The 27,952-nt window shown below is 45.2% G+C and overlaps 1 protein-coding gene across 1 annotated transcript; it reads right to left on the bottom strand.

The window, feature by feature from the left end:
• Window positions 1-211: 211 nt before the first annotated feature.
• dner (delta/notch-like EGF repeat containing) lies at window positions 212-27,710 on the bottom strand. The gene is made up of 13 exons (XM_068745636.1): window positions 27,369-27,710; window positions 15,623-15,967; window positions 15,419-15,516; window positions 13,114-13,277; window positions 11,724-11,872; window positions 10,858-11,011; window positions 10,229-10,342; window positions 4,947-5,180; window positions 1,505-1,627; window positions 1,297-1,410; window positions 939-1,070; window positions 605-851; window positions 212-323 (listed from the first exon to the last, which is right to left on the bottom strand). Exons 1-13 carry the CDS (start codon window positions 27,708-27,710, stop codon window positions 212-214), a joined length of 2,328 nt encoding a protein of 775 aa, XP_068601737.1.
• Between the last annotated feature and the right edge of the window lie 242 nt (window positions 27,711-27,952).

Below are 27,952 nucleotides of genomic sequence, written 5' to 3'. Positions count from 1 at the left end.
GACGTGTACAGAGTATGTTCTGGATTTATTTTCTGCGCTTTACATTCAATTATGTTTTGATGTTTGTTTAAGAAATACTTTAGGATGTATGCTGACTTTGTGTGTGTGTGTGTGTGTGTGTGTGTGTGTGTGTGTGTGTGCGTGTGCGTGTGCACGCGCACATATGCATTTGTCATGGGTAAAGCTTGCGACATGCTGGTATGGTTGCATTTTACAAATCCTTCGTCTTGATGAGGGTAACCAAGGGCTTGTCTTCTGGACTGTAATCTTCATAGGCGATGGGAGTGGCATCATACATGGTGGGCCTGGACTTCTTGCCAAATCTAATAAAGAAAAGTCAAACATTAAGATTGAAATGTATATTTAAAAATATTATTTGAATTCTATTTTATTCGCTATTATTGTCAACATAATCAGCGTTAACCCCATATGCTGATGACACTCAGCTCTACGTGGCAATGTCAGGTGTGAGCAACGCACTTGTGAGCTATGTTTTAGATCAAAAGACCTGGATGTTATTGATTATTTGTAGCTCAGTCGGGATAAAGCAGAAGTTATGACTGATTCAAAGTCTCAGAGGTCTTCAAATCCTAAAATTGCTCACCTGGCATGGCGGATGGACGCGATAGCATTGCTGAACTCGCTATCGATGCTGCGGCAGTTGTAGAACTCCTGGTAGGCGTGGCGCGACGAGCCCTGGTACTCGATGCGACTGATGCGACAGATGCCCACGATGAGGATGATGAGCATCAGGACGAAGGCCACGCACAGTGCCCCGATGATGATATAGAGGGAGTGGCGGGGCATGTTGGTCAAGGTGTCCTCGGTGTGTGCTGGTTTCCACTGCAGGTCTGATTCACACACAGAGGCATGCAACTTCTCACCTGTCGGATTTCAGATCAATACCTGGACAGGAGTTCTCTGACAGGCTGACTTACGGATCTCACAGCTGGGACCCACCCACCCAGGTGGACAGTGACACGTGAAGCCGTTTGATTGGTCGGTGCAGGAGCCTCCGTGGTGACAAGGGTTGCTCTCGCACTCATTTATGTCCACCTCACATTTCTCCCCTGTGTGGAGAGGTGAGCTTCTGTTAAAGAACAGCTTGAGCAACAAAATCCAGGGGCCGAAACTGCCGCACTGATTTCAATGAAAGCTTGAAGGAAGGCTTTTCATTTATTCTCATCAGTTTATAAAAAATATATATAATTCTCACATTCAGCCTTAGAACTTTTGCATTTAAATCATGCTAATGGGCAGCTACACTGCCATACAATTGATGGTGTCGCAGCTTACCCAGGTATCCAGGTGAGCAGACGCAGGAAGCATTGAGTCCTGCACTTTCACAGTGGCCTCCATTCTGGCAATGCATCTTCAGACACGGATCCCTGTAGATTTCACAGTGTCTACCTGTAAACACACACACACCGAGGAGCCCCTAAGAAATCACGCTGATGTCTATGAGGTAAAGCTAATAAGCTAACACATTTATACGCAAATATACCTTCAAACTGTGGCGTGCAGACGCACTCGTAGGCGTTGACGAGATCCTTACAGGTGGCATAGTTCTGGCAGGGGGCTGACAGGCATTCGTTGTACTCTTCTTCACAGTACAAGCCATGGTAGCCTTTATGGCACACACACACACACACACACACACACACAGCAGCAGCAAACAAACAGTACTGTAATTAAAATCAAATACTTTTTCAATACATTCCCAAAGGTGTTCCAACCGTTATGAATGTAGGAGTGTTCCCGCTGACGTTCATGATGTTCATGATTAGGAGTTATCTTTGGTTCCGGTGGTCAGTTTGACCCCAGATACACTTTGGGTACAGTGCAGGACAGACTGTGCAGTTTCACTCTGTTGGAGGTTTGTATGACAAAAATGCAGCCCTCCTTTTTTTTTTTTTTACGAGTCAGTTTAATTCCATATTTTCCTACTTGGAGCTTCAACCTTATTCTACTACGACTGCACCAAGGTGGTTTAGAGAGAACAGGAGCTCCTTGTTTTCAGCGCCTGATCTGGATTTCCCAACATCTAAGCTGGTTTCTGAGGGCTGGTCGGCGCTAATCACGCACACTCGGTTAATCCGTGCCGCTCCTCCTATTCACTATTAATGCCATTTCACAGTTTGGTGCCAGGGAGCTTCAAAGTGAAGCAGAAAGTACAACGCGTTACTCATTCGTTGTTCTTGCTCATAGTTCCTGTTCGTGATTCAGAGATTTTAATAACCTACTTATCGCACTCATCTGGAGTTTAGCCTCAAAGAAATAATTGGTGGCCTGTATAAAGATATAACTTCATCATGGAGCGCCACTAAAACACATATTTGAATCTGTCAGGGTCAGAGAGGCCAGAATTTGATGGTTTGGACATGTCCAGAGGAGAGACAGGGACTATAGAAGGATGTTGAGGATGGAACTGCCAGGGAACAGGGCTAGAGGTCGACCCAGGAGAAGATACATGGACGTAGTGAGGGAGGACATGAGAGTGGCTGGTGTCGGGGAGGACGATGCAAAGGACAGGGTGAAGTGGAGAAGGTTGATTTGCTGTGACGACCCTTTACGGGACAAGCCGAAGTACAGTAGTGGTAGTAGAATCTGCACGTATCGACCAATTAAGAAAATATTAAATGTCCAAGAATTCCGGTCTATTCCTGTATTTTTCCAACAAGTTTCCGTGACAACAAGAATAAGGTTAAATGGCATGCAGTGCACTCTGTTTTCCATGGGATGGCAGCTGTGTACTGAGGCAGAATAAACCTGCAACGCTGGGAAACATGGACAGCACATGATTAATAGGCGATCAATAACTCCTACTGCTCTAATAATATTCAGAAAGTGGTGTTTCACAGTGGGAAAGGCTTAATGGACATTCACTTTTTTAAATGCTTTAATTAGAAGCAAATTGTGGTAAATCCCTAAACTGACTAAACTGATCTAAATTACAAAACATATTCAGAAGAGACGAGTAGGAATTAATGGCATATTAACATCTATTAAAATACAGACTGTGCTGCGACATCTTCATTCATTAGACTGGCCTTCATTCACCCGCTCACATTCTCAACTTCAAAGAAATGTTCCCTCATCTGTGACGAAGACCCAAAACCACATGAGGAACGGCTTCCCTTGAGTTCTTACGTGACCAAAATGATCTGTTTTGATGAACTCCTCGCCAACTTTGACTCATCAAATCTCTCTATTGGGTCCCGGTGCTGACAGGAGTCCCAGCAAACAATCCCCCCGTGCCACGGCGAACACGTATTTGTGGAGCTGGGAGTTAACGAGGAGCCCAGTTACAGGCTCCGGGGTCCTCTTTTTGAAATGTCAGTGAAATGTCAAGTGCCTTTCAAAGACTCTGTCTGCTTTCTGTGGGCTGGCAGCTTCTCGTGTGAGCTGGATTACAGGAAGCTGGAGGAGGGATCCTTCTACATATCAGCTCCCCAGCAGCTTTCTGTCAGACAGCCAGCAGGCGCTCACCGGAACCCGGAGCACAGCATACAATCTGCTGTAGTCATGCAAAGACATGGAAACGTATAGACGTCTCGGACGCCACCTCGCAGGATAAAAGGTCCATTCGATCCCAACCATTCTGAGTGTGTGTGTGTGTGCTGTAATGTCTGGGACACTAATTGCATATCACCAATTTCACCAATCGTTACAGCCTGAGTCGAGGTATTAGATCATCCAGCAGCATCTGGATGCGATAGACACAGACAACAGATTGGGAGACACATATACACACACACACACACACACACACACACGGTAAGGCACCGACCTCACCATGGCAACCAGACAACAGAGGTTGTGAGGGAAATGAGGTGAGGCAAACGGCAGAAAGACAAAGACGAGGAAGGACAAAGGGACAAACAGGAAGACAAATGTGAGAGAAACGGGAAGAAAATGTAGGGAATGTGAATAATTGGAATGCAATGGACATTTGTTCCACATGCAGGGGCACAGCCTGAGGAGGAAATATTTGAATAAACACAGAGAGGCTGATGTAAAGGTCAATGGTCGGTAACTTCCGCAGTTATCAAACCTCATAGCTCAGCTGAAATGCATCATTCATATCAGACAGTGGAAAACCGGCTGAGCTGCATGTCCGCCAGCAGAGATAGCCAACCAGAAATCCTCATTCTGATTCATGAATGTACGGTTCCTGGTTTATGTGGCATCACAAAGGAAGCAACTCGAGCGTGAATTAATGGAATCATAAAAAATAAAATAAAATAAAACTGGCGCCTGCTTCGTAGGGCCAGCTGACAGATGATACAGATGAAGAGCAAAAGGGGCAGATCATGTTTATGCATCACTCTGAAAGTCATCCGTCTCGCAGCACGGTAATTGCGAGACAATGGATAATGATAGGTCGTTATTCCACTCGATTGAGTTCATGACAAATCTGTGGTGGCACATGCTGCGAACATCTAATCTGAAAATAACTCATCATGCAGCCAGATGATGTTTATGGACAGACTGAGTCTGAGATTATTTATATTAAGAATTCTAAGGGGAAAGTCCAATAACTGAGCCAAAAGTAGGGATGTTTTGATCCTGTTTTTTTTAACCCCTCCTTGAATATTGAATATCTTCCATAACCAAGTTTAAATATATACTTAAGTTTTGCATATTCAGCTGCGGTGTGAAGCTTGTGGGAAAATCCAGACAAGCTCTCCTCTTTGGCGCGAAGAAAACACTTATAAGTACCAAACTGCAAATTTAACCTGCAAAGAGCAGCAGAGGAAGATGACAAATAACAGCGAGTGAGGCAGAGGGTTAGGTTTACCTATCTGAGAAGTTAATGTGGCGATCTACAATCTGGCAGCAGACATTAGCAGCACAAACATGCTTCAGCTACATCTTTCAGTTCAGGTTTTTTTCATCATGGAGGAGGTACTGTTCATTTAATATCCCCCCCCCCCCCCGCTCACCTGGGACACACAGACACCTGTAGCTGTTGCCCACGCTGCGGCAGACGCCGTGGGCACAAGGGTTCAGGGCACAGAAGTCCACCAGCTGGGCACAGGTGGGGCCGGTGAAGCCTGCTGAGCAGCTGCAGCCGAACCCCAGGGGGCCGGGGCCCTGGGCGTAGCATGTGCTGTTATTATGACAGGGGCTGGAGGCACAGGGGTCCACCCTCTGATCGCACCGAGGACCCTGGTAGCCTGCAGAGGTGAGATTGGGAAATAATAGAACGAGTGGGTGGGTGAGAGAAAGTCACGGGAACAGGCCTGGAGGGAAACAGATGGAACTGCTGCTGCCAGTGCAACTTCATTATTTACCAATGTGTCTCTAAATGTTAGCATCTATAGATGTCCTTATCTACCGGAAAACATTCAGTGACCGTCAGAAAAAAAAGTGTCGGAGACAGGCTGAAAGGAAAAGAAGCACGTCAGGTGGTTACGAGAAGTTTTGCCTGCTGTGTGGACGTCAGCCAAAACTCCTGCAGCGGTTGAATCAAATTTGCATGATAGGCTCTCCGACTTCTGCCTGAGCTGAGAGGAAGCTGTGTTGAGACTAATTCTTGGTCCTATGCAATCTACCGTAGCATTGATTAGCTCACCGCTATACATGTCGGCACGTCCGGCAGCCCTGACCGGCATGCGGGCGGGTCTAACGGCCACTAACGGCCGCTCGGCTCGGCTGTCCTGGCTACCCGTGGTTTCCCCTTTCAAAGTCCCTCAAGCACAGATGCAGACTTTTTGTTTTTAAGAATTGGTGTCCAATTCTTAAAAGAAGGCTTGTAGCTACCTGGTGCCACCGACAGCTCTGATCAACCACGCAGCCATACGCTGAGAACAAAAACCGCTACCTATAGCTTGATGTCAATGTTCCTCCTGAGCCGCTGAACAGAGATCAACCTCCTGCAGTTCAGAGGAGAGTTTAAGTTTTGTGCTTTCACAGTATTACGGCACTGAAATGGCTTTGCGTCCGCTCGTGCCTAGAACCTCTGCTGCCCAATTCCCTTCACGGGTTACCGATTATGTGTTGAAACCGCCTCTTCCTGCATTGTGCGGCTGCTACTTTCACCTCTCCTCCCCATCTAAAAATAGCCTCCACCCTCTTGCATCCACTCCTTCACCTCCTCGTGAGAACTGCAGAATGCAGAATCACGTGCTCCTGCACTGGGCGTCTTGCTGCACCATCATCGCGTGTGTCTCCTGGTTTACAGCGACGCCGTCGTGAACCCCCCAACGGCTGAACCTGAGCTAATGAAGAGATGACTCTAAAGGCGTCAATTGATCTGTGAGACGTCCAACGATCGAGAACATTTATCATTCGGTCGTGTAGAGACTCGACTAATCTGCCGGAGTCAGGAGAGCGTCTCACCTAAGGCTCTCTTTCTCTCTGCCCACTGCCTAAATCTTCTTCATCCCTTCCTCTATTGCTCATCTGCCTCCTTTCCGATCTCCACCACCCTCCTCTCTTTCACATTTCCATCTGTTACATGCAAACACACAAGCCCTGCGTGAAGTCCAGCGTCGCAATTTGAATTGGTTCTGTCTCGGCTTTAATTTAGATTTAACTCCTTGGAAAATGTGTCTGCAAGACTTCCACCGATTCAGCTCAACTCCTCTCCCCGTCTTCCTCTACTTCTTGCTTTTATCTTCTGTTTATTTGTCTGTTTTACGGACAACCCAAACCCGCCCCACAAAGAGGAGTCTGTTCATTCTGGAACCCGCCGATGTTAAAACCGGTTAAGAGTTTAAATTTAGCTCAACCCATGCACCCTGCTAATTCCGACTGGAGGCAGGCACAGTAACATTGCCCCCCCCCGGTCAGTGTGTAACTGTGGGTGAAAGGATGATTAAGTTCGTGTTTGTGAGAGAAAGATTGCTCATAAGAGTCAAAGTGCAAAACGTAGCCATAAAATTCATGTTATGATGATATTCAGCTTCGGCTTCTTCATCGCTACCAGTTGGACTAACATCCGAAAGACATTTGTGTCATTTTAATTTACGCAAACAAACAAATATGCAGCAATAAACTGCAACGAAATCCCATTCAGAAACAACTGATTCAATGAACCATTACTGCTTCTGCATCCTTTAAATACTTTATACCCCACAACAAGATGATCGCAGATCACTATTACGGTATTCACGGTTTAAGCAGAGTGCTTATTTAATGAGATGTCGCCGCTCGAGTAGGAAAAACTGCATTAAAACGATTGTCTGTGAGGAAATGGCCATGCTTCTTCTTGAATTGTTTAATCTTATCATGGCTGGCTCGGGATGGAATAGAAGGAGGGCGTACTTCCAGAAGAATTATGGGATAAAACAATTATCTGTGAACGGATAGCTCAGCTATAATTCTGTTTAGTCTCTTCTTAGCTCAGGTCCTCTCTGGAACTTGCTGGAGTTTGACATATCCTGCTGGCAGGGAGACGAGTCATATCCCTGCAGGGTGACTCTATTTAAATGTCTCTGCCTCCCTTCAGATAGTCTGTTACCGAGCTCCTCGGGGGGGATGTGGGGGAGGTAAAAAGGGAGATAAACACTTTCGCATTCTGTCACAAAACTTTTTTTTTTAGTTTGTTTTTTCTCACTGACTCGGTATCAGACATCTTGTTTCCCCAGATTCCCAGCCTTTTAGCACAAATTCCGACGGAGGCCGCTGCCAGGGAAAGCATGGGAAATTCTGCGGCACAGATCCGCCCTCCTGGCAGGACGGCTCCATCCTACGCTTTCCAATGGCTGGACGGTGTTTTCCGCTGAAGCCGAGCTGGTTAAGTTTGGCCAATTCGTCGCTCTCTGTGTCAGTTTCCCTTCAGTAACACAAAAGCTTTGTCACAGTTCTGTCAGAGAACGCAGAAGTTTGTATCTCTTTTCCTTCCTAACTTTTCCCCTCACATCTCCCGGGAGGCTCCGTGGCCCTGTGATCGCAGAGTTGATGCATGTCTGATAGCAGCTGCTGCAGCTGTTAAGCCATCCATCACTTTATTTACTGCTTCTGTCTTTGCAGGAACACAGACAAAACCTCTGAGGTGATTTACTGTGGGATGGCAGATCCTGGGGAAGCACTGAGTAAGATACAAGAATGAGAATCCCTCCTTTACGTGTTCATTTTCTTGCAGGAGTGTGTTGTCGTTTCTTTGCCAATGGAGGTCACTACTGCATAATCCTCCTCCACAGGAAGCCAATCAAATATTTTCTGTCCTCAAGGAACATGAGCAGAAGGACCGGGAATAACTTTTAATCCTCTTCTCTCATTCTAGATTTAGAAGTTTAATGCGCCAGAAACGGGGCAAATTCATTTTTTTTTCGTTTTTATGTCATGAAGCATCACGGAAAACCTTTTATTAGCCGACAATCTGTTTGTTCGAGCTCTTAAATTTTCAGGATCATCCTCTCGTGTGTTTCTCACAACCAGATATGAAAACTTTATTGTAAATCAATCGATCACCAAAAATGAGTGATTGTCTGGTTTTCATCTCAGGACAGAAATATCACACAATCGTGCCATTAACTCAAACCTTAACTGACCCTTAACTGACCCTTAACCTGAGCGACGTGCAGCGCGACTGAACAGGAAGTGGCATTCTGTTCAAGTGACGTGTGTTTTTTGTGTTGCAACTTGTTCAGCATCCCGGCATTGATCCGGTTCGCTATTGACCAAAATATCACAGAGCATCCTATAATGAGACATCATTTATTATGGATTACCTACTTTAATTCAGATTTTACTTCCTGTGCAGAAAATGTCTGCATTTATTTAAAATAGAAATGTTTCATTAATATCTGATTTTGCTCCTTTGGGCCGTGGATTATTTTTCTTATATATTGTCGAATAAATCCACAGCAGACACTTTTAGCATGAATGATTTCTCTCTGCTTCTCCGTGTCCTGGTAGACGATGTCAATGGCATCTTTATATCTGTAAATAAGGACTACATATTTAAATGGGTATTCGATACTCTATTAGGTAAAAGGCCTAAATAACAAAAACAAAAACGATCAATGGATTATACCTGTAAATTAAAACAGAATCGCCCATCAAAAAGTTGAGATAGAATCCTCTCATGAACTCAGCAAACATTTAAAACACCAGCGAGGTGCTGCCGTCATTCTCACGCCGCTCTCACTGCTGTGTCTCTCGTTACGTGAAAATAACTCTGGCAGATTATAAATTATTTTCCAAATTAAACCTTGTTGGATTTTTTTGCAGCTGCATATTAACAATCCAGTCAGGTGCAAGTGAAGCCCACACTAGTTGGAGAATGATCTCCCCACTAGGTGCTATACCTGGAACAATAAAGCAGCCTTCATGCCAGGTTTCACATCCATCTCCGGTTCCTTTATTTATGCGGCGACGTCCAGACACTATATTATTGTGCCAGTATGAGTTGGCACATATTATCAGTAATGTTGTATAATTAAACATATCGGATTAAAATAAAGATAAACTTCTTCACTACCAAGCAACATTATTATAAACCATAGTAGTGTTTAGCTATTAATAGCTTTGATCTCAGCTAATATGATTAAATCCAAACCACACTGGGATAACATTTTAAATATTTAACTCCAAATAGTCTTCTGGTCTGATGCATAAAAAACCTTTATTCTCATAAAGATAATCAATTTGAAAAGTATACTCGCGTTTTAATTGTCGGACTTTAAATGCTTCCCTGGACTTTGATGGCATTTATAACGAATGGCTACAGGTTTATTTGCTGCTTTTAATCTGACGCGCTTCGCTTTGAGCCGAGGTGTGCACCTTACCTTAAAGCACTCTCTGTACACTGTTTGTGGGTACATGGTGCATGGTGATCACAAACTAGCGTGACCCTGTTGAGAAACGCTGCTTCTGCAGAAGTTTTTGCGGTCAAAGATTTCCCTCGAGAGGCTGAGGCAGGTTTGTCGAGGCTATGAAAACTAATTAGACCAGAAGAGGAAGGTTTAAATTAAGCATCTCGGTGGCACAGATACCGTTAAAGACACGGCAGACTCACAGCGAGTCGAATAACTGCAAGCGTATCTTGCTGGATGTACCTGCTGTTCTCAGCCGAAATGTTTTTCAGCAGAGATGCTTGTTCGGCTGATACAGACTCTTTTGTGTTGCTATTTTTATTTACTTCCTTATAAAATGCTGAACATGTCGCAGCTTAAAATGCAGAAAAATGACAGCATATTAAGTGTGTTACAAGCATCTAAATGTTAATGCGGCTCACTCCAGCCTCTCGACTGGAACACTGCGATTGGTTGTCTACCTTCGGGACAGTAACACCTGGGTCCAGCCAAGCTGCTGAAGCAGGTGGCTCCATTCTTACAGGGCCGAGAGATGCAGTGGTCGACCGGCAGCTGACAGCGGTCGCCTTCGTAACCTGGGCAACACACAGTTCACATCATCCTCAGTCAAGAGCAGACAGAAGTGTCGGGAATAGAGAAAAAAAAAAAAAAAACAGGAAGAGCAGGAAGTGGAATAAATACTTTGATCGTCATTCTGCTACGAATCGTGCTTTTCATTGTATTTTGTGTTTTCCTTGTTTTTATTCAAACTTTTTATTCACAGGATTGAAATAACCTGAATCAAGGCGAGTTTAATCATGTTTTTCCTCACTAAAATGCTTAATAAAACCATGAGCAGGTATAATAAAGAAATTAAGTCTTTTAAAAAGTTTTTAAAATGAAAATGTATTAACTTTGAGCCACCTGGTTATACAATAATGCCAAGTTCCCTGATAGGAATAGACAAACACTCAGTGGTCACCTCTAACATTTAGAAGCCGTCTCTTAAAACTGCCTGTCCGAAACTAAGTGTGACAAGATCGGCGCTTCAGTCCGCTCGCTGCTCCGGCATTCTCATTCAAAGACGTCCTAAAAGCAAAGAGACACACACCTGGAGGGCAGGTGCAGGTATAGTTGCGTCCATTGTCCCCCTGTCTAACGTCGGTGCAGGTACCATTGTTGCGACAAGGTCGGTGGTGGCAGGCGTCCAATTCTTCACAGAAGATTCCAGTGTAGCTGTCTTCACACTCGCAAAAGAAAGTGCTCTGTAAAAAAAAAAAACACAACTCAGACACGTCAAATCAATGAGGCGTGGAGGTGAAACAGTGGGGCGCGAGGACGAGCTGTGGAAGATGGAGAGAAGGCAGACCCGCAAGCCAGTAATGAGTTTGAAGGTTGTAAATTATTTCAGTGTCACAGCGTTGCGGTAACAAGCAGCAGTGGCGTTTGATTTGTTGAAACAGCGAGCTGGAATGATACTGGGAGAGACAGCTCAAAGTGTTTGTGTGACATGAGAACAGAGGAGGGCGCCGCTGTATTTTTAACTTTGAGCGATGCTTAAAATCTAAAATAAAGTAGAGCTGTACAATTACAATGAAAAGATGATAGCTTCTGGTCACATCGCACTTCTGTGTTTTGTGATCTTGCGTTGTGTTTGTTCGCTCGTTCCCCGGGTCTCTGCTGCGCTCTGCACTTTTATCTCTTTCTTTTCTTGCTATACATAGATTTGTGAATAATGACCAAAATGTGCTTGCACCACTCGATGCACTGATGGGTTATAAAACATATACAGAAACTTAGTGTTTGCTTATTTTGCATGCTGTATCACTATTGTTGAAAAGACAGAGACGCACGCTTGAAAGGAGCTGCTGTACAACAATCGGCCCAGATATCAAAATGTATGGCCTCCTGACAAAATGTAAATTTTTCTCCAGTGTCTTGCAGTTTCTGAAACATTTTGCATCTGTTATCTCTTACCTCAGAGAGCTGGGTGATACACTTCCCATTCCCGGAGCATTGGGGGTCGTTGAAGCTGCTGCCGGGCTCCACGCAGCTGCTGGCCTTCACCATCAGGTTGAGCCGCAGGGTGACCTCCGGGGCAGTGGGGGCGCCAACGCGCAGCACACCTTTCACATGAGAGTTGAGGGTTTTGTACAATAGTCATGACAAGTAAAGGATTTTAAACCACACGACTGTGTTGAATGACACATTTTCCTGTTTGTGTGAAGAGGGAAACGCAATGTCTTGGCTCCTCCCTCTTTATTGATGCTTCACATGCACCCTCGTCTTCCTCTTGTTGTTTGACCTTCACTCGTCCCTCCTCCCGCATCCCCTGCCCTTCCCTCTAATTCCTGTCTATCAAGCCATCCCTTTTTGCCATCTTTCTCCCTCCCACCCTCTATTTTCCTTTCTACCTTGTGATTAAACTCCCCAATGTCGTCATCTCTCTCTCCCTCTCTCTCTCTCTCTCATCAAAGCAGCGGTGTATTGCCAAAGAGTTAGCAGACGCATCAAGGTCAACAGCGAGGCAGCATCAGGTATGTTGATCACACAGAGCGATATTCCAGTTACCTCCCTCCAGTATCCACTGCAGCTCGCACCATGTTTTCACACTGAAATGTGTGTGTGTTAAACTACAAGATAAAATACATAATCAAGTATAATATTCTGGCTCATATCGGCAAAGAATTATGCAACTCTTCCCACTGGCATTTTGGAAATTAATGCTGTGAAGACAATCTATTCAGGTTCATTAATCCTCAGATGTTTTTGGCTCAGCTGTAAATGAGCAATTAGAAGGTGTTTCGGGATGTTTTCTATTTATCTCCTCTGTGGTTGTCGAAAGCACAAACCTGAAAAAAATAAATGATATATAGACAGATATTGGGGTAATTCATTCTAAAATATTTTTTAATATTTGTGTTTTCTTACAATTTCATGAAGATAAATGGTTGCATAGAAACAAGCTTGGTTACATAAACATCCCAATATGTCAACCCATTTCTACATATTTATATTTTATTATTTGTTAAAAAATTCTGTTTATTGGTTTTATCATTTAATTTAAACTGCTATATGTTGCTGAGAATTGATACTTAATTACGGTAGGGTGAATGGACTCAAATGGGAAATGTCTGGCAACTCTTTTTATGTAAAGGTTTATCACAGATCAGCATTTTCCATCCTTGGTCTCAGCAGAGTTATTGGCCACCGCCGCCACCAGGGCCTTGACTCCTTGGAGACTTGACATTTTTCTTGGAAAAACAATGGATGGGTGGAGGTATGAATCTGAATTTCAGTTAAGCTGATGAACTTCGTTATACAGTCTCTTAAACATTTGTTCATGAGAAGACTGGAGGCCACTCACTAAGGAAGTAGTTCTGTCCCAGCGGCAGCAGCTTGTCTGGCACCACGAGTCCATCTGGGGCCTGCAGGAACCACATTGTGGTGCCGTTCAAAATGGAGGAATGGAGGAACGCCTCCTCGCTCACACGCCACAGCACCGGGGCCCCGCTGGTGTCTACCACCACCCTATTTGGAGAGGGGCAAAGATAGAGGATGAGGAGATGAAGGGGGAAGACGAATCAGAAAGGCAAAGCCGAATTTAAATGAAGGATAAAACATTTGAACTGATCTTCTATGTAATTTCTACATTCTATATAAAACTAACTTGTCGAGAGTATTGATCTTAAATACACCTGAAGTAAAAATTGAACGTGTATGTCGCTTTCCATTCTGCTAACGGTGTGAGATCCTCTCGGTGATGACGGATCGGACGACTTCAGGTGACGCCTTTATTGACCTAAACGACTCATCTGTCAGCTTTCCGTCTCTCGGACAGACGTCACCATCCGTCTCCGGCATCGGCAGCAGGTCCAGGAAGCGACTGCAGATGAGTAGAGAGAGCCTGGGATCAATAGCTCTCTCTCTCTCTCTCCCCGGCAGTATTCCATCAACTCTCTCTCTCTCTCTCTGTCTATCTTCCTAACTTTAAGAAATTCTCTATGAAAAGTCCAGACTTAGACAATTGTGATACGAATTGTCTGTGTAAAGTTAATTAATTTTATTTATTTATCCTGGCTGGCAATCTCTTCAAATATCTCCATGATCATCATTTAAAAAAACATTGATTTCTTCTTTAGGTCCATGGATATTGAATTTGTGTCACCAACATAGATATAATAGTTACAGTTTAATAGATCACAGAGGATTTCAAGAGCACTAGTCAGAGGATTAATGGCTGCAGTTGGTCAAACTCATTAGCGGTGCTTTTAATTAAGATGATCTGACCTCAACCAATCAGAGAAGGCCTGCAAGGCAGAGTTTAGGGCATAAAAATAAATGTTCAGGGTTAGGGATCAATATGGATCAACCTGACAGCAGTCTCAAAATGGCGAGGTGACGAAGCAGCGCAGCCCGAGGATCCGACTGTGAGCGATGACCAAAATAAGGTGGCAGGCAGGAAGGTAGGAGCTGAAAATACTTTTCTTCTGCAGGGTGTCTGGGGTCAGCCTGAGGGACGGCACAATGAGCTCAGATACCGCGACAAACCACGGCTACCTCGCACTAAAGCAAACCATCTGGCGCTTTTATGTAAAATGACAGTTTGATATTGGTTTGTGCAAATGATGCAAATGAATGCAAAATTAAAATCTTCTAACAGTAGGGTTTGTCGCCTGTTTTAAAAAATGTCAGGAGTTATTTTTAATCTAGGGGGTGAAAGCGGAAAAAGTAAAGATACCTGCACTTCAAGGAGGTATTTATTCTTCATTCAACTCGCCTCGTGCTTTCGACACAAGCGTCCTTCACTGCAGGCGTCTGGGCGTGAATTCAGATGTCTTGTGTAATTAGTCAATATGAAAGCGAAGCAGATTCGCTTGCAGCGCTGAGATCGCGATCAGGGCTCCGAGTCGTGCCAGCCATCTATCATGAGCGGGGACGTCAAGGACATCCAACATCCATTTTGAAAATTGCTCCTGCATTATTCATTGACCCTTGTTTACCGAGCCATTGTGAGACTGTTCATGAGCAAACGTCGAGGGAATACACCTGGAGTGGTGGGATGCAGGTGAGGTGGAAGGTGATTGGTTCATTTTTTTTTATGGTACATGGTTCTTGAGTCAGGATATCAAGAGTTTCTGATGCTCACGTTTCTTTTTATAGTCACTCTGAGAACGTCTTCTAAAGGTCCTGCACACCTACAGAGGCCTTTCTATTTATTCACCCTCATCCCACCTCCGCTGTGAATGGAGTTATTCCACATAATATATAACAAAGGATGAAGGCACAATGGCGAGCAAGTGACTGAAAACTACGGTAATAGGAAAGTTAAAAATGTTCATCCACCTTTGTGTGTGTGTGTGTGTGTGTGTTTCCTTTTGAATCAGTCCGGATGAATGAAAAGCACTTGATCTTACATTTAAATGAAGCAGCATCGGGATAATTCTTATATAAATTAATCTCTTGTTTTATTTGAGTAAAATTTTAATGTTTTTCACATCAAATTATGCTCAAAGCAACAAGAGTAAAAGCGTGCATTATGAGTGCTGAAATAAAAAGATCTCACAGTATTACATATAATGTGCAAAAAGCATCCCAGAACCGGCGCTGACCCGACTCCATGGCAACATTTAATCAAGTCTTCCTCCTGTTTATATACAGTCAAAACTCACTTTACCGCCGTCTCTTCAGGCACCTCCAGAGACAGAGTCAGAGTTCCTGATGTCAGTTCACAGAGTTCAGGACTCACACAGTGCAGACCCTCTGTCACCTGTACACACACACACACACACACACACACACACAATGCTTTTTACACATCAAAAGAGAGTATGTAAAACTGGATGAGTTCAATTCTAGAGTGGAAGTTATCTCACCCTGTCTGCTTCCCATGGCACAACCAGCAACCTCTGCCCGGCTTTTGGTTGCCATGGCTGCAGTGTGGGAGGCGCCGGCGTGCTGGTGGAGGGGACGGTGGTTGGCTGCGATGGCTGAGTTGCAGCCATAGTGGTGGAGGCTGCAGGGGTGGCTAACTCAGGGGCGGAGGGGTTGGCGGGGTCCCAGTCGGCAGCCGGCAGGTCCAATAGGATTTGATCGCACCTCTCCCCCTCGTACCCTTCCAGGCACTTGCAGGTGTAGGACGACTCCCTCCCCTCCCCGCCGTCGTTACGGCTGCAGTTTCCATGGAGACAGGGGCTGCTGGCACACGGGTCTGTGAAAAACTGAAATAAGAGATAAAATAAAATAAAAAAACAGGAAGAAAAGCATCATTTCACTGCCGTCTTCGCCTTTTTGAAAGTGGAAGCTGAAATCATGGGACAGAGACTAATTGTAATTTGGCTCAAGGAGAATGTCCAAACCTATCTGCAGAAATTCAGCGACTTCTCTTACAGCTCTCTGACACGACGACACATTTTGCAATTGTCTACAGCATTCTCAGTCCTAAAGAGAAATCATTGCACGACTGCATTTCTCACACACTCACTCACACTCGCACACACACACTTGTGTTTCATGCTTGAACAATGTTTCCTCTTCATACTGCAATGAATAAAATGCACCTTGACAGCCTCCTTCATGCTGGTTTCTCCCATTAATAATTGATCATATTTGGAAGGAAACATTCTGTTATAGACGCTGAAGGTGAAAGAGGACAAAGAGCGGCTTACGCAGCTTACCGCTTGACGCTGCGTTGCCTCTTGCTTGGCTTTCAGAGCAACGCCTATAATCCTGCAGGCGCTGAAACTACCTCAAGTATCTGGAGCCTCAGCTGCTTATACTTGAAACTTATTTATTTTCATAAAAACTCTGAGTAAAAAAGAAAAACCCATGCAAGAGATGGATGGTAATGATGCTGATATGGTGTGTATGGCTGTGCCTGCAAATGCGCATGTGAGCGTGAGAGCTGGAAACAGTCAGAGGCACAGAAACAGAGGGTCATTAACAGTCGGCGCTCTCCACGACGGATGGAGTCACAGCTCATTAGTGCTAATCGCTCAGGTTTTTACTCGCCGTGTCTCTATCCAGCTTTCTCTCTGCTCCGAAGCACAGCAGACCCGTCAGTCCCGACCGACCGGCGTCGGCCGACTGACGCTCTTATCGCTGCTGAACAGCAGCAGGGAGGTTCTCAACCTTTAGAGGACAGTGATGTTGGCTTGTCTGACTTAGAGGAAGGATTAGAGTCCATCTCAAGACCTTATTGTCTGTCGCTTTCCATACTCACAGCCTCCATTACAGGTTTACACTGACAATTCACTGAGAAATGTACAACAGGGGTTACGAATGGGCGGAATAATACGACCCATTAGCTCTCTTGTAATTTATAACAGCTGTTAAAAAAAAATCTGGCTGTTTTATTCTATTCTGCTTAGTCCAATAGAGAATTCAAAGCCATGCTCGGTCTTTGACAATAGTCAAAAATGTGTTTCATTTTTTGTTCATCCCAACAGAATTTCTCCCGATATTCTCCATTTACATATGATCAATACTCTTAAAACTATCTTAGGGTTGCTAAGTCAGCTGAATTTTCGAGACAGAGGTCACAGTTAGTCGTGGTGCAGCAAAGAGCTGCAGAATACCTATCTGTCTTCTTGTTATTTTCCAACACGCAGACGCCTCGGGCTCTTGCATGAAAATCTATTTCTTTAAAGCAGATGATAATAACCCACATTAGTCCCTTCATCTATATCGCCACATGGATTCATAGAACGCTATTATCCAATGCCAAATTAACTGCTTGTCAAGGTTCTGTGATCCATTTGCAAACTTGCAAACATTTGGTACCAAAATGTCTTCTGAAAACAGTGCTATGCAATCCTGCACATTTTATTTAGGTTGGGATGGAATTCAACAAAAGGAATGGAAGAGACAAACAATGGCACGCCCTATATCTGATAAAGGAATGGAATTCTAGACGTACCAAACATATCTCAGGAGGAGGAGAAACAAAGATGGGTGGATGAGTCTGAGATGGTGAGTGTTCCTGACCCAGCAGGTAAAGTGATCGATGTTGTTTATCGGCACACCTGAGGAAGACTGTGTTAACAGAAATGTTTTGCTGATGCAGTGCTGCGTCATATTGAGGCTTTTACAGGAAAGCAAAGTGCATCAGACTGATTTGTGTGTGTGTGTGTGTGTGTGTGTGTGTGTGCGATAAACAGATTATACAAACTCGGCTGGTGGAGAGAAGCAGCTTAGAGGAAGTGATGCAAGGAGAAGAACAAAAGTGACGGTGTGTGAAAATCCTCGCGTGAAGATCGAGGAGGATCAGGACCTTCCAGCGTAAAAACAGTAAAATACTGGAGATGCAAAAGCAGCATGATGGAGTCATGTTTGTTTGTTTATTTTTTGCTCCAGTGTTAAAAGTTTCTACCGTTTTTGATATGATATGCTTTGTACACATACATACATATATAATATGGACATTTAGTGTTTGAAATGATTACAGCTACAATGATCGAGATGTGTTCCCATGGAAACAGTAGCTAGGACACACTAGAGCAATTAGCCCACAGTACTACAGTGTGTGTGTGTGTGTGTGTGTGTGTGTGTCACGATCACACTTGTCCTCTGCACACATATTAGCAATATTTGCTCATCCCATCGCGCTGTGAAACGATCAGTCATGTAATGATCCACTTATTTCCTCATCTGGGCTGTTTATTGCCACTTTTCCTCCTTCACTCAGACTAATGGCTCCGCCCACTGTGGAGGGAGGATAGATACAAATAGCATTTCCTTAATCGTTCTCTGAATTCTGACCTTTCCTTGTTTAAAATCACTTTTATACACTGGAATAGTTTCAAAGAGCACCATAAAAGCACCACTTTCAACGTACAGTTAAACTGGCTTGTCGCCGGCTGTTCCAGATTCTATACTACAGCCAATATGCTTCTAATCTGAAAAGTATACGAGGAGAACCTTATCGTTCCATTCAAAGCGTTTGAGGCTATCACACAGCGCTGCCCCTCTGCAGTCTGGCGATCACCGGAAAATTAATGGTCTGATATTTCATGTATTACTAATGAGAGATGTGGTTTAAAAATTGATGCTTCTGATCTAGAGCCAGCTACTTTTTTAAGAGCGAGCATGTCACGAATTCGCCGTTTGATGAGTTCAATGCTACGGAGTGAAACTGGAGCATCTTTTTACGTCGCACTCTCTCAGAAACACGGAGTGAATATTAAGAACCGCAAGGCCGGAGAGAGAAAGTGCAATTATTCTCCACACATCAACAGCTGTGAAACACACCACATCACCACAGTGGGTAGGAAATTACAAGCACACTATAGCAGCTAGGGAACAAATACACTGTGATGATGTAATCAATCACACAGCAATTAGTGAGATGAACCAAATTAAACTTTCATATAGCCAGCAGTAATTTTTATCTCGAATGTGCAGTGCTTAATGAAAGCTCGCGTTTCCAGTTAAAACAAGATATTTAATTCATGATAGTGGCAAAATAATGCGTGAAAAGCATCCCTCAACGGAGCCGATTCCCTCCGACAGTCGGCTCTCATGAGCCTTGGAATGTGATCGTATCAGAAACAGAAGACCTGGAAATCAGGAATCTCGTCAAAAAGTGCTGCCGGTGCATAATTAGCTTTACCAATCATGGGGGGGGGGAAATATCTTACTGTCATTTATCCACAGGGACATGCTGACATATAGAAATGACTTCCTGCGTTTCTATCTTTATGTCCATATAGGAAGTCCCAACACTGCATCTCTGCTTTATGAGAGGGATGACTCAGAAATTGGCCGAACGAAGCATGAAATAAAACAAATAAACTGAAGAGTCAGCAATCAACGAAGCAGGGAAGTGCTTTGGATTAGTTAATCAAAGAGACTTCCAGTGAATCCAGCAGGAGGAGCAGGATGATGTATAAATACTAGAAGAAGAATCCATATAATGAAGAAACTCTTCTTCATTTAATACATGATTAAGTGCATCTCATTTACATACATACTCTGTTTTACCAAAAGACAGCGTATATGTGTGTAAATAAAACTAAGAAATTGACATTTTGACAGAATTAAGCACGAATATCCATCTTTATTATTTATTCTAATGATGTCATTATAATATATAATAGCACTGTGATATAGAACAGACCATCCGGTGCGGTGCATCAGTGTTTAGCATCCCACCATAAGGGGGTCCATTATAATTTTATTTCCCACCACATGTCCCCCCGCTTCTTCCCGTATTCCAACAGCTGTCAGGTCGAAAGAAGATTCATAAACCTCCGGAGGCTCTGAGTGTTAAATGTTCTGTCTCTAAAAGCCGTGCGATCGCCTGGAAGCCTGTCGGTTTTCCTGGGATTGGCTGAGGTGCGACTTTTGAACTGGAAAATTGGATGAAGGAAGTAGATGTTTGACAATGTCTAACTTCTGCGGGTCACAACACTTTTGTATTATTAAACAGGAAGTCGCCGGGCCACTGGCAATATTAACTCATTACTATTCAAGGGAGGGATTACGCAGCTTTATGAGCTTTATGTTTAGCATTTGTCCGCATCCCGGGCAGATATTATTCCTGTCATGATTTATTACACCCGTCAGTCAGAAAACCAGCCAGAGTGAAACCCCTCATCATCCGGCTGCATCGCTTCTGGCAGCACAGACTCCATTTCAGCACTAAAAGCTGGGAGCAGAACCAACAGCAACGGTTTCGGTGTGAAGCCCAGCCCAGAGACTTCACAGATGCATTATCACGATACGTTTCATCATTTCTCCTTTGGGTTTTAATCTCTTAAATAACTGTTCGAAAGAAGATCCAGTCACTGTGTGATTCTGTTTTATCCTCTGAGCTAAATCGGGTATAACATGAAAGTGAAATGAGGAGTGTCCGCTGTCAGTCCCGCTATCTGTGGAATGATTGATGAGGAAGAAGTGGTGATCTCAGGTCACACCACGTGCAAATGGGATGAGGGGAAGCATTATGAGCATCTCGGAAAGGTCATGTAAGCGCTGATGGAGAGAGGAAGCCACGGCGTCTGTATTGGCGTAACAGTAGGAGGAGGTTTTAGTCACGGAGGTGCTTTGAATCGGATCCATTGTTGGACACGGAGTCCGGGGAGATTCGGGTTTTTCCAACTTTAACACCGACTGGACAGAGCCATTCACCGCATGCAAATAGATAGCCACAATGTTGAGATGAACAACAAGCCAGCGTGTGCAGCCAATCATACAAGCTTCATAAAAACACATTATTACTATTCACAGCAATGCCAGAGGAAGTGCAGCAGCAGAACGATGGATTATGCTGCACGCTGACGCCGCGCCTAAAGTACACATTAACTACAGCTAGACGAAGAAATGATTAAAGAAAATCTGGCTCAAAGAATGTCACTGTTCCTTTATTCTTTATAAAAAAAGAAATTACAAAATCACATCCCTGATCCTTCTGGGATAAACAATCCTCAATCTGCGGCCATCTGTTCAACATTCATCCAGTGAAACGGTACAATGCTCGCATTGCGGCCAGAAAGGGTGTTTTCGTTTCCCAGCGAGCCTTTAATGTTATCTATTCCTGCACTTCAAAGCGTCCACCGTCCCTCCATCGCTCCCAGACTTCCTCATCGCTTCCTGGCCCGAGTGGCTTCAAAGAGCAAGTCCTCATTTCAAAACCTGGATCAGCACAGCCTTCACAAACGAGTCCGAGCACTTTGATACAATTCAATCCTGCCGTGATGCATAAATAGATGTAAATCGAGCAAAGATAGGAGGTTAAAAAAACCACACATGCTAATGGGGTGAAACTGTCCTTTAAATCGCTGCACTTTTATCTCCTTTCAGTTTTTATTGGAGCTTCATTGTTTTCGTGCAAAATCTGCGCTCAGCAGGAGAACATTTACTCTGCTCTGTGGGGGGGGGGGGGCTCCTGTGCTGTCATCAAACAATTGGCTTTAAATACCCCCCCCCCCCCCCCCATGATTGCCCAACACCCCATCCCTCCAAAGACAGTCGCCTCCCAACCCTGCCTAAACGCCAAAGCAGGCAGAGAGATAGAATGCAATTGATGCAAGAAATTGAGATCAAGAGACGAAGGAGGAGAAGAAGAGTAAGGAGAATACTAAGTGAGCAGAATGATTTAAGAGAGGAGGTGCTGCAAAGCTCTATTTATACCGATCCGAGTGGAGCCCAGGCTGCGGCGGACTCAAGCGTCTCTTTCTTTCGGCGTCGGGACGCCGTTGTCTCTTTTCTATTCTATCAGACAGGAACCGAAATGGATCAGGAGCTTTCAGGCTGTTTGCGATTTTATCACAGGCTGCTCTTGGAGTACAAGCAGTGACAGACAGAAAGTTTTTGGAGAGTTTTTTTTGACATTCCATCTCCGGTTTGCAGATTTCTCCTTACAATGACAGCAAACCCGCCTGATAGATCATTTCGCCCGTGAGGACAGAGTAAATATACCAGCCATTCTTAACTTAATAATGTTTTCAATGGCAATGAAGTAATTAAAAAAATACAGATTTACTCTAAAAACACTGATGATGTTTCTCAGGTGATTCTGTGTCAGCCCTGGCGACAGCAGTAATCCTCTTCCTGATGGATAGCTGCTGCTTCCGGTCCTGTGGGATGGCGGCCAAGTCTTCAGCCAGAGCCGTCTGGAGTTGTTGCTGCGTGTGTGTGTGTGTGTGTGTGTGTGTGTTCACGCTGTCCTCGCAGGCTTTCAGTGGCGTTTAAGCCAGGGCTTATTGCTGCCATTCCCCCCCCCCCCCCAGCGCTGGCACGCTTCCAGCATGCCAATGGTGTGTTCTCGGACGTGTTGACCCAGCCGTGGCGTTCTTCCAGAAGTCATTTTCTCCCCAATCCTTGCTCTCCTTTTTAAAGCAATGGCTTAGTCTTCTAACACGAGGGTGCCCACTTGGGATTAGTTGGCTCGATGAATTGTGTCTATTTCTCTTCAAATTGGCTTTTCAGAGTTAAAACTCAAAACTCAAAAATCAGTACAGAGTGACCAAACCGCATTCGTTGAAATTACCACAAACATAATTTTCAAATGGACGATAAAAATTCTCAGATTCAAAAAAAAAAAATCTGTTTTTTTTTTTTAATCCCAGTCCCTCGCCACATGTTAAAGGACATTATAGCTTTAACACCACTGGGTGAGCGGCTCTTTTCCTCTAGTTTCTCTCTTGTCTTGCCGACACCATTAAATCCGATGCAGGCGTCGCTGTGCTACACAGAATACTTAATGATTTGGATTGGGGCCCTCCTCCTGCTTTTTAAGCCGTCTCTCCTGCTGTTTCTTCATTACTTTCAGTATAAAACGTAGCTGCCCACTGCGATCTGGCTTACTAAGTAGTGGGGAACATGAGTTACGAATGTAAAACACGGTACTAATATTCCATTCCCTGTACAGATACTGCGTCCGAAGGGTGAATTACAGTATAAACAAATGTATAAAGGTCTTTGCTGATGGAGACGGATTTCATTCTGCGAGTTGGCCGTTCACAGTGACCCAGATACACAGAAGGCTCCTTGCTAAACACGACATCCACCGTTTGACTGAAGGTGACACCGACCGCCGACATGATTGAACGGGTCGCTGCCGTGAAAGCAAAACAGTTTCTGCAACTAAACCAAAGACACGAGGCGCCTCTCCGGTGATTCCGCTGCTCACCAGAGACCACGAGTGTGATTTTCAGATCACTTTTCTTATTGTTTTCGATAGGTACGCAGCTTCTGAGGTAACCATGTTTCCTCTTTGCTGCAAATCGGGCTAAAAATGAGTCTGGAGCCGGTCCTGCTGCCACAGGGAATTAGTCACTGGAGGGCTGGAGGTGGAACATCCTGTTCCAGTTGTCACCTGAAAGATCTGACGTAAATCGTGGCCCTTCATCGCACCTGCCTCGCAGGATGTGACAGCAGGAAGGCCATTATTCGGATGAGTGGATCGTAGGAAGGAAGGAAGACGTGCTTCATGTGGGTCACATGGTTTCATCCGTTCCCTTTGTCAGCGATAAAGGGCCATCAACAAGAAGTCGCTCTTGACATTTTATTCTCTGCTTTACGCACCCTCAGCCTGTTGATCTTTCAGTTCCCCTCATCATTGCTCAGTTTCCATGGAGACCCCAGACAGGGAACACAGAGACACAGCAATAAAAACTGGGTCTCACAGCAGGGGGGGTGTGACACCGGACATGTGTCATCGCTGTTCTCTCACCGCCTCTGTTTCTGGGGTGGAAGAAAATGCTGTCAGGAGCGTCGGCCCATCTGACCACGATCTGCACCGCTGCCTGCAGGGAACAAGAGCGAATGGAGGCGGAGGCAGGGAGAGCGATGACGCAAACGGAACAAGAGCCAAGTGAGGCGATTAGAGTTGTGTCCGGTGAACTTTATGAATGCCTGAGGTAAGCTGATGCTGGGAGTTTTAATTGGTGTCCATTAAAGGTCATTTTGGCCATAAAAAGACAGAAAGTCTCTTCACATAAAACTATATACTTCACACACATTTGTTTATCCGCTTCTCTGCAAGACGCTTCATTTATATGGTAATTTTGATATCTTTGTTGCAAATGGTTTTGATAAACGGCAATTGGCTGCTGATTAATAAGGACTGACGTGATCAGAGTGAATCAACAGGAGTCGTAACTGGAAACGATCGATTCTCTCGGGATGAGAGTCCGACTCTCCGCCCTGGACTGGAAAACTTAAGTTCAACGGCCATCGCTGCCCGTCAGTTACTGACATCATCTGTTGGAGCTGAAGACCAATTACGTTCAAGCGTTTCCATCAATAACCACGTTAATTACCACGTTAATAACCACGGAGTTCTCCCGGGTTGAGTTCAATCACATCCTCATTTTTCATTACCGTAATTTTATATGCAAATAATATAATCATTTAATATTGATCTTTCTTCTACATACAGAGTCCATTTTTTAGAACAAAAGAAAAAAAAAACATTTCGCTGAACTTGTTCATTATTTCAGGCTGTAAAGATACTTTTCAAAAGTACTTTTTAAGTACGATCCCCGGCAAATTCTCCTCCCCTATTGATGGGCAGCCGGGCCCAGCTGTTAATACAAGATAATCTGGGTCTAACCCCCGAGGCTGGTGACTGCTTCTCGCTCCTCTCCTCGGTTTAAGCTGCCATTTATTGTCAGCAGCCAACAGAGGATGCTCACACACACACACACCCCGCTGGCTGGTCTCCCAGTAGGCTTCATTAAATAACATGGTTTCAGATGGATTTAACTGACAAGCCGTCTGACTCCGAGGGGTGACAGCGGCGTCTGTTCTGCGTCTGTTGCTGCCTCTTTAAGCAAGAAGGGCAACAGAGCAGAGGATGATCTGCCGAAAAAGTGTCAGAGCCCGTTCCACATTCTCAAGCGTGGGCCAGTGCCATGTTGAAGGCCGTGTGTCGTTCCTCACGGTCAAAAGGCCGGGTGACGCTCGATGTGTAAACGAGCGAGTCCCGTCCAAAGGCAGGACGCTCCGTCTTACAGCATCCGAGGACGTCAGCATGAATATCAGCGACAGCTCAGGCATGCTAATTCGACGAGCCTCCCCCCCCCCCCCCCCGCTAGTTGTTTTCCCTCCATTTCTGGTCTTTTACGCTAAGCTAAACCAAGCTAACCAGACGCTGTGGCATCAATCATTGTGACTCTCAGCAAAAAGCATGAAAATGCATGAATCCAGCAACGCACTTTAATGTGATCTGAGACAGCGGCTGGGAGTGAGCCGACGATCACAGCGAGCGAGAAAACGCCTTTTCAGAAAGAGGCGTCAAGAGAGAGAACGCCGACGAGCAAAACTCTCACTTTCAGATCTTGAAATCATCAGCTCCATCACCGGCTTGGAAGCGCGGAGATTAACTCGAGGCAGAGACGGTGCAATGAGCCCTTTGGCCCTGCATCTTCAAACACCTGTTGATGATGTCACGGCAACAACAACTGCGCTTTGCATCGCTTTGATTCGTGCAGTGCGAGCGAGAGGAGGGGATTAGCAACTTTGCCAGATAATTTAAGAAATGCTGAGGAATATCATTAATCTAATCGCCGTGACTGTAATCCTGAACATACTGTACAAATTGAATTTCCCAGATTGACTTTGCTCTACGCTCCTTTCCCCGCTTTGTGAATGGCGAGCCTTTCGACACAGATTACGAGATAACACGAGGAAGAAGGGGGAAGAGGATGAGAACCTGACAGTTACGCTCATTTACACCATGATGTCATCACTCTGCTCCCTTTCCTCTTGCTCTCCCTCTCACGTTTTCTTCGTTCTCTTTGAAAGCTTTCATCTTCCTTTCTCCTTTTGCGAGTCCAGACTTGCCTCGTCCTCCGAGGTTTGAAAGGAGCAGAGCTATTCTGAGGCCTTAAACCAGGGCAACGATCGGACCCCTGCCCGAACGTTCCCTAAAAGGCTTCCATCCCTTCTTCTGCTTGCATCCACATGATAGGCAGCACACTGTGTGCAGACCTACATGCAACACCCGGCCCGCCAGGCCGGCTCCGGCTGCCACCTGTTGGCCGTCCTGCTGAAACTCACCCGGGTCACCTTGCCATTTCCCCTCCGTCATATCGAGGGAGACTCGTCTATCCGCTCTGCTGCCGGCAGATGCCCTCTTTAACCCCAACGTGCCTCAGAAACCTGGCTGGACACTGATTGAGCCTCCTGCAGAAGAGCAGGTTCCTCTCAGAGATCAGTCGAGAGCTCCTGAAACAGGAGCGATGCTTCAGGAGTCTGAACGTTCTCAACTATGTCGTTGCAAAGGAATGCGACGATGAAGGATGTTAATTGTTTTTCCACCAATGAAAATTAGTATCCGTCTTCTAACGATTTGATAAATTGCTGGGACTGATTTCAGAGCACGGAAAATAGATTTACTAACTTTCATCTCAATGACAGAATCAAAGACTCAAAGAGAAGGCCAGGATCGCCGAGGCAGGCGTAAAGACTTTAGGAGATGCTGTGAGGCCTACCAGAGAGCAGCATTTATCTCATTCATGGATACCACACGGATTACAGGTGATGATATTTGAGTTCTTATCACTGTGTTGTTTAAAATCTTACACTTGATATTATCAAAGAGTTTAATGAAATTTGAAATGGATTTAAAAATAAAAAAGGGAAAAAACACTAAAGAAAAACATGTTATACGCTCCATGTACACACAACACTAGCACAGCGTCTTCACTTTCATCTTCCTGCCGCTGCCCTTCCTCCTGTTGCCACAGCAACGCAGTACTTGTCTCCATGTCTCATTGTCAGCACATGCTCCCTTTAAAAAAAGAAACACACACACGCCATCCCAGCGCAGGGAGGAAGAAAGCCCGCAAAGACGTCTTCATCTGTCTGGAAACACGCGAACCAAATCTCAGATTTGATGCAGGTTTCATTGAGGATGAGATGAGGATGTCTCATGTAAGAGGAAGATGATAATGGCTCCTCAACACAAAGCAGAAACGCTGAGGAACCTGAGATCATGTCTGTCAGTCCAGACAGCTCCGCTTCATAAAGTCAGGAACACACGGAGCATCAGAATTATTCCTCTGCAGTTAAATTGAGGCCCAAAAAGCCGTCAGATCTACTTCACAGTTGTCCAAAGCTCACCACACAGGCTGCGCATTCATTTTCTGTTCACACAGCGGGACGGGATTTTACCTCACAGTTGCGCCCAGCGAAGCCCTGGCCGCAGGTACAGGTGTACTCCCAGGTGTCCTCCGGCCTGCCGGGGGGAGGCAGGGCCAGGCAGAAGCCCCCGTTGAGGCAGGGTCGGCCTTCGCAGGGGTCCGGGCGAGGCGTAGCCTGCGTCGGGGTGGGCTCAGCCGGTGCCGGGGTGTCCGGGGCCAGCTGGAAGGGAGGAAGAGCGGCTCCGGTGCTGTTGCTGCCGGTCAGAAGCAGCAGCAGGAGGAAGAGGATGGGAACCGGGAACGCAAGTCTCCTCACAAACTGTACGGGACGGCAGCCGGGAAGAGCCGGCACACCGAACGCACTCGTCCTCATCTCTGGTTTCAGCACTTCTCTCTTTTGATGTGTGTGTTTCTCCTCTTTCCTCAGAGCTCGCACTGGCCGGGCTTAGCACTGATCAGGAGGTGTGTTCGTGTGCGTGTGTGAGAGAGAAAGAGGAGGAGGAGGTGGTGAAGATGCTCAGCCTCAGCTGCGTGCAGACAGACTGGGAGCAGAGAGGCTGAGGGAGAGACGGCAGGGATGCTGGAGGAAAGAGGGAGGGCTCTCGGCCATCGCCG

Source organism: Brachionichthys hirsutus, chromosome 11, assembly GCF_040956055.1.
Source record: "Brachionichthys hirsutus isolate HB-005 chromosome 11, CSIRO-AGI_Bhir_v1, whole genome shotgun sequence".
Lineage (NCBI taxonomy): Eukaryota > Metazoa > Chordata > Actinopteri > Lophiiformes > Brachionichthyidae > Brachionichthys > Brachionichthys hirsutus.
The sequence above is the reverse complement of the archived record's forward strand: the minus strand, read 5'-3'. Positions and strand labels throughout refer to the sequence as shown.